The sequence below is a fragment of the Giraffa tippelskirchi genome, chromosome 11 (assembly GCF_054371585.1).
Source record: "Giraffa tippelskirchi isolate mGirTip1 chromosome 11, T2T-mGirTip1v1.2.pri, whole genome shotgun sequence".
Lineage (NCBI taxonomy): Eukaryota > Metazoa > Chordata > Mammalia > Artiodactyla > Giraffidae > Giraffa > Giraffa tippelskirchi.
The window spans coordinates 147,531,038-147,538,102 of record NC_137285.1 but is presented as its reverse complement, the minus strand read 5'-3'; the positions used below and the strand labels follow the sequence as shown (position 1 = coordinate 147,538,102).

Genomic DNA, 7,065 nt, shown 5'->3' with positions numbered 1-7,065 from the left:
CAGGCAAGAATACTGGAGTGGGTTGCCATTTCCTCCTCCGGGGATCGTCCCAATCCAGGGATGGAACCCACATCTCCTGCATTGCAGGTGGATTCTTTACCACTGAGCCACCAGGGAAGCCCTTTGGGCTGACTTATGTGCCCCCAAAGTTTATGTGCTGAAATCCTAACCTCCAGTGCCTCCCAGCGCAACTGTATTTGGAGATAAGAGTCTTTCCAGAGGTAACCAAGGTCAAATGAGGTCATGAGCTGTGATCCACGGTGACTGGTGTCCTTGTAACAAGAGATTAGGACACTCAGAGGCAAGACGGTCGTCCACTGGCCAGAGTGGCCTCAGAGGAAACCACCCTGCTGACCCCTCGATCTCGGCCAACTAGCCTCCAGGACTGGGAGATGATCCTTGTAAGCCCCTCAGCGTGCTGTACTTTGTTACAGCAGCCCCTAGCAAATCAAAACAGTGTGGAAAAATCCCAAGGGAAACGTGCTTTTGTTAAGGATCCCCCAGCTGAACCCAGGCCAGTAAACTGCTCAGTAAATGATATGATTTGGATGTAAAGTAAGGAGGCAGAAAGACAAACAAACAGAGGCATAATGTGTTGACATTCTTTTATATTTGGTATTTATAAGTCTTTTTAAAAAAAATTTTTTCAGGCCATGTTTTTCCTTAAAAAACAAACCAAAGGGGGGAAAAAAGCCACCAACAGCAATACTCTGTACAAGTATAACAAACATTAGAAATATGCATCATTCCAAAATAGTTACAAGAAAATTACAGTTTTAGAGTCCACTTCAACACATCCTATTCATATGCGCCCCCGAGGGGATAAAAAGCTACAGTATATTGAATACTCAACTGCTACACAGAGTCTGAAAACTCAGAACTTGGACTTTGGAGGCAAATCAACATCAGTCACCAAGGCTTGTTTAGCTCAGCAAGTGCAATCAAGCATTTCAAAAAGAAACCAGGCTTTTTCACCCCCAGATGAAAAGCAAACATCGATCAGCTGCATAGTCGGCTCCAAGCCCCAGGAGCCTCCAACTTGGTGATGCCCACGTCCAGTGGTCAAGTATGCCAAAATCTAGCTGGTGGTTGTCACGTGGCCACAGGGAACCGACCTGCATCTCATTTCACACTGCTGCCAACCATCACTAGATTTAACTTTGCAGACAAAAACGTCCTGCTCTTGGAAGAAGATTTTAGAGGCCGAAATCCCTCAAACCAGCTAAACTCACGCTGGCTGGTTTACTTCTGCACTTGTCAAATACTATGCAGGGGCGATCACGCCATCCCCCTGACCCCACTGTACTCCGATTTTAGCTCATTGCTGCTGGGACGGTTTAGGGCAGGAGCTCAAAAGCGCTTTCTCTCTCTGTGACCAGCCCTCAGCCCGCCCATCCTCTTTATTTACACGTTAATCTTCCCTTTTCAATCACTGAGCTATAAATACCCTCACCACCACCACCACCCCGCCCCCTGGCCCGCCGCCAGGCCTCTTCAGGATGCAGAGCAGCATAGTGCATGGCCTTCGTGTGACCTGCCCATTTGGAAGCCAGACCTGGCCACCGCAAGCCTTCCTCCCAGGACCGGGGGTGACGTCTGAGTGTGGCTGACCAGGCGGCGGCCCATTTCCCAAGCTCATCCCAGGCGGAAGGGAGGAGGGTTTCTGATCTTTGCATTTTTTACACCCATATGTTTCTAATTATTGTTGCTTTCATCTTTTAAAGGAATTTCTGGACTCAAGTCCTTCCCCCCGACTTCTCCAGGGCAGCAGCAGTGATGCGGGCAGGGTGTACACCTACATGGGACTTGATGATACCTCGGCACCCATCACCATGGTTTCCTGGCAAACTGGCATGGGAAGGGGTGGGATCCCAGAACTGCCGCCTGGCCCGGGACCTCTGAAGAAGTTAGGGAACTCTCCAAGATAGGCGCGCGAGGGGCAGACCCGCGTGAGGGACTCGGAAGCCATCGCTCAAACCCAGCTTCACACAACAGCCCAGGATGGCAGGGCTTCCCTGATACAGGACCAAAGAGGACCTGGCCCAGCCTGGCCAGCCCGCTCCTCGAAGGGCCTGACATGGAGTGAACTGCTTTCTACCACAGACAGCAAAGGACTTGGCCAAAAGTGCAATTTCCATTTGGGAAGTAAGGTTCTCCCAAAACACAACACCATCATCACCTCTCCTTTATTCCTTTCAGTACCTCAAAGGGAAAGGGAGACAAAAGACGTATAGCCCTCGACCTCGGCACTGAATCAAGGGTTCTCCGTACACTGTGGTTCCCCCTTTGTGACCCAAAGACACCGGACTGTCCCATCAGTGTTCAAAGCACCAGCAAGCTGGGGCGCACAGCAGGGTCAGGAGAGGTCCAGAGTGACCGGGCCACTCAGAGAAGACCCCACTCCCATTTCCAGTAGGACACATCATCCTACACTTACAGCAGGACTTATTACTGTGGGAAACAGCCACAGCACGTGATGGACTTGATCTATCCTTCATAAGACCTTGAATACTTCATTGCTTATTGGAGGAGAAACTTAATACATCTTCAAAATAGAACCTGAGCCACAATGTAAAATAAACAAAACAAAAAAAGAAACAAATCCTTTCATGTTAATTAATGCCTTGAGTTTACAGATTATGTACCAATAAAATAAATCCACATAGATTCGGAAACTCTCGGTGGATACACACCTGAAAGCCAGATGACAATAACAACAAAAATTAATCTACAGTTAAAAAAAAAATCAAAGTAATTACAGCAGCAGTATAGTGAAAAAGAGGTTTCAAAAATAATAATTACATCTTTGATACAAATTCAAACTTTGTACACCTCAATTCCAAGGAATGACTGTTTTAAGAGTTTAGTATATATATATACAGTAGATACGGATATGTGTCACTGCAGATACAGACTAAAGCCAGTAGACTTTAAGAAGGGATTCATCTGACACCGTTTTCACACGGAAGTGTTCACAGATTGCCACACTCTTAGAAACACACACACACACACACACATACACGGACACACAGAGACACATAAAATGCCAACCTGAGTAAAACGTTACTAAAACCTAGAGCGTCATGAATCACTAAGTCACATATTGCACCTTTAAATAATCCTCCTTACCAAATACAGAAATGAGAAAAAAGATACAACAGGGACAGTAAGATTATTGTGTCACTGAAGGGTTCCTCTGCTTCCCTCGACTCCCACCCCCCAAATTCTCAAGGTGATAATTTAGTTTCCACTCTTGCTCAACCAATGGGCAAAAAATGTGGGCATCAGAAATATCTTTGGGGAAAAATAGGAGGGGACAAGGAACAAAAGAATGGACCACAAAACAGGAGATGGGAAAGTAGGGGGATGGAGGCGAGATCTTCTCTAATCAAACGAGAACAGGAATGTTACTGAGAAGGCTGAACCTCCGATACTAAACTACTGTTTAAATATTCCACATAGTCCAATTATGAGATTCAGTATAAAAATAGAGATATCTACTAAGTTTTGCCTGTGGAAGCATAATTCAGAAAAGGCACATGTTCAAATAGAAAACACAGGCAGAAGAGGCACCACATACCCCTCCCCGTGTGATAATCATCCACAATTACGTATTTTCCATCAGCTAGATTCCAAGATACAGTAGGTAAAAATAGACCTCTGATACTTAAAATATATTCAACCCAACACAATCCTGGCTTTAGCATGTGAATCATATAAAATAGTCTTTTCAAAAAAGAATGTCTTGTAAAAGAAAAAAAAATCATAGCTCACTTTTCCTGGTCTTCTGTAATTCTCAAGAGAAAAAAACAAAAAGTGAACTCATCCCATCGGTGATCAGGAATGTAGTTGATTAGCTCACCCCCCGTCCACAGCCCCTGATAGCCCCAGCCCGCCACTTGTCATGGTTCACACGTGCAGCTTCACACTCTCAAATTAGTTCTAACAAAACAGAACAAAGAATTAGGATATTAGACATATAAAAACATGTCAGCATCGGGGCATTTTCCTTCGCTGTGGGTGTGACAGTCTGGTTAACTCCAGAAAGGTTTTCCTTTGGAATTAGGCAATGTAACCATTTGTCTTTCCAAACGTGGTCATGGGTGCAAGGTTCTCATAGATTGTCATTGCAGTTGTGTTCTGGTAGATGAGATCCACTTTCGAGTCCTTCTGGGATCTGATTATATCCAAAACACACTGATTGAGGAAAACATACTGGTCCTGTGAGAAAAAGAAAGAGAAAAAAAAACAAACAAAGGAGCAGCAAAGATTAGCACCCAAGGCTTTTTCAAACAGATTTCCACCCTCCAACCCCACTCACCAACCCACAAGCGAACACTCCCAAGTTCACGTGGTCAAGGAGTAATTACATAGCGGTGAAATCTGAAACTAGAGATAGCAAGGTTCTCATCACTAGTGAGTATCAACCAGAGGGCTGCACCCCACACACAGCTCGGCTCCTCAAGAAGTAGCAGAATCTTAAGGAAGGGCAAAGCAAATATGTGGAGGAACTAAGGCACATGTATATTCAATCACTAAAATGCCCAACAGTTTTTTGGCTAGGGAGGATGTGAAGAATAAGGAGTAAACTTATGATCCTCAATGAAAGGGGTGAAATAAAGGTGGATGATCAGGGTTGAGCTGAAGGCTCCTATCCTCCGGGGAGGTGTAGAGTTTGGGGTTATAATCAGGGTCCCCACCCTTCAGGCAAGCACATCAAAATCTGCAGGTAGCCATTAGAAAGAAGAAGAGGTGTTTGCTGAAAGACATCCACAAGCTTTAAGAGGAAAAAAAAAAATCATAGGGCAGCATTATATATAAAATAGGATCCAATTTTTCAAATATGCTCTAGGAAGGAAAATCTGCAATATGCTAAAACATGAATGAACTTGAGGACATTATATTAAATGAAATAACCAAGTCACCAAAAGGCAAAAAAAAAAAAAAGCTAATTATAAATTCTTCTCAAAAAAATAAAATATGTGTGTACACGTATAGATTTTTTTTAACAGATTTACATAAAGAAGCCTATAAAGATATATTGTCGCTGTCGTTCAGTTGCTAAGTCATGTCTGACACTTTGCAGCCCCATAGACTGCACACGCCAGGCTTCCCTGTCCGTCACCAGCTCCCGGAGTCTGCTCAAACCCATGTCCATTGAGTCGGTGATGCCATCCAACCATCTCACCCTCTGTCATCCCCTTCTCCTCCCGCCTTCAATCCTTCCCAGCATCAGGGTCTTTTCAAATGAGTCAGCTCTTCGCATGAGCTGGCCAAAGTATTGGAGCTATGCAAGCTGTAAACACTAACCACCTCTAGGCCACGGAATTGGCAAAGAAAAGGCAAAAGAGAAAAACGTCCTCTATATAATCCTGTACTAAGTTTTTTGATATGAACAAATTTATCCAATTTTCAAAATATTTTAAAAAAGGACGAGAACATCTGTAAGCAGGCATTAGATTTCTGTGTTACCCAAAATCTAAAAGATTAAGAACCACGACTCCATATAATTAGAGCAGAAAAAAGAAGATCTCTCTACCAACTGACACAGGAAGCGATTCCAGTCTTCCCACCCCAAAGCACACAATGTACTCAGGCCTCCAGAACATTCTCCGCTGGGCTCAGAAACACAGCAGCTCTTCACAGAGTTCTAAACTGGTTCAGAGTGACAGTCTGAGACCAGACTAATATTCTGCTCTATCCAGGTCAGGATGCCTTCACCCTGACAGCTCTGAGGAGGGCTATTTCCCAATTGACTTGTTGGGAACACGCCTGGAATATACTGTTTATCAGGAACATTTCAGGGAACACATATAGCTGATTCACATTATTGTATACCAGAAATTTACACTGTAAAGCAATTGTACTCCAATTTAAATAAATAAATAAAATTAAAAAAAAAAAAACACAGACAAGAAGGGAGAATTGTCCAGCACAGACATCGGCCTCACCTCTGTTTGCACCATCAAAGGCCTGTGCATGCGAAGGTCGTACACGATGCCGTAGACGTCCACAGTGTCCTCGTTCTCTATCTGATAGATGAGACGATCGATGGCAACGAAGGTGCCCGTCCTTCCCACCCCAGCACTGAAAAGAGGGACATGGGCACGTCAGCACGGGTTGAGTGTGCTAAGTCGCTCCAGTCGTGTCCGACTCGTTGCGATCCCGTGGACTGTAGCCCACCAGGCTCCTCTGCCCACGGGATTGTCCAGGCAAGAATACTGGAGTGGGTTGCCATGCCCTCCTCCAGGGGACCTTCCTGACCCAGGGATAGAACTTGAGTCTCCTGTATCTCCTGCCTTGGAAAGCAGGTTCTTAACCACTAGCACCACCTAACATGGGCCACCTCTGCTACAAAACTCCCACCTCCCCATCTGTGCATATATCCTGCCCTCCCCAGCTACCAGGCTTTGAGGGGCAAGGCCAGGGCCATTAACCACTGGCTTAATTAAAACCTCAGCAAGTCAGACTGTACTAACGTGGAACTGGGACCCAAGTCCTAAAGTTACTTTCAAATCAGATGCCACAAATAAGACACCCCGTTAGAGGTCTTTAATCTCAGTCCCATCGAAGTTGCCACTGTATCTAGGATGGCAAGTTTCATCCATTTCAATCTGTTACTCTCAAAGGGTAACAAATTCCCTCCCTTCTTCTGTCCCAAAATCAATTCCTTTAGCTCCAAAGCTAATTTATTGTTGTTCTGCAGGAGGAGGTGGTAATTTTTTTCTCTTAAGGACCAGAAAGTAAAATATCATCAGCTTTGCAGACTCGTCCTGCCTCGGCAGCGTGAAAGCAACCATAGATACTATTAACCCAAGGGACGTGGCTGTAAAACTTTATTGATGAAAACAGGCAGCCAGATAGATTGTGGTGATGGCTCCATGGAGGTATACTCATCTCCAAACTTATCAGGTTGTATACATTCATTTACAGACAGTTTTTGTATGTGGAAAACATATTTTTAAATAAATAAAATGAACTAGAATTATGTATCTCAACACTGTTAAGCAGCAAACCAAAATGCTAAAGAAAACAGGCTGCAGAATGATTTATACATTATAAAAT

General features: G+C 44.4%; 1 protein-coding gene across 1 annotated transcript in view; it reads right to left on the bottom strand.

Moving 5' to 3' along the window:
* Nucleotides 1-591: 591 nt before the first annotated feature.
* PTPRJ (protein tyrosine phosphatase receptor type J) overlaps nt 592-7,065 on the bottom strand; it is a 175,954-nt gene continuing 169,480 nt past the window's right edge. The window contains exons 23-24 of the mRNA XM_081538864.1: nt 5,952-6,087; nt 592-4,221 (exon numbers count right to left, since the gene is read on the bottom strand). Of these exons, the coding sequence (XP_081394990.1) occupies nt 4,063-4,221; nt 5,952-6,087 (295 nt within the window). The 3' untranslated portion in view covers nt 592-4,062. The remainder of the gene's footprint in view (nt 4,222-5,951; nt 6,088-7,065) is intronic.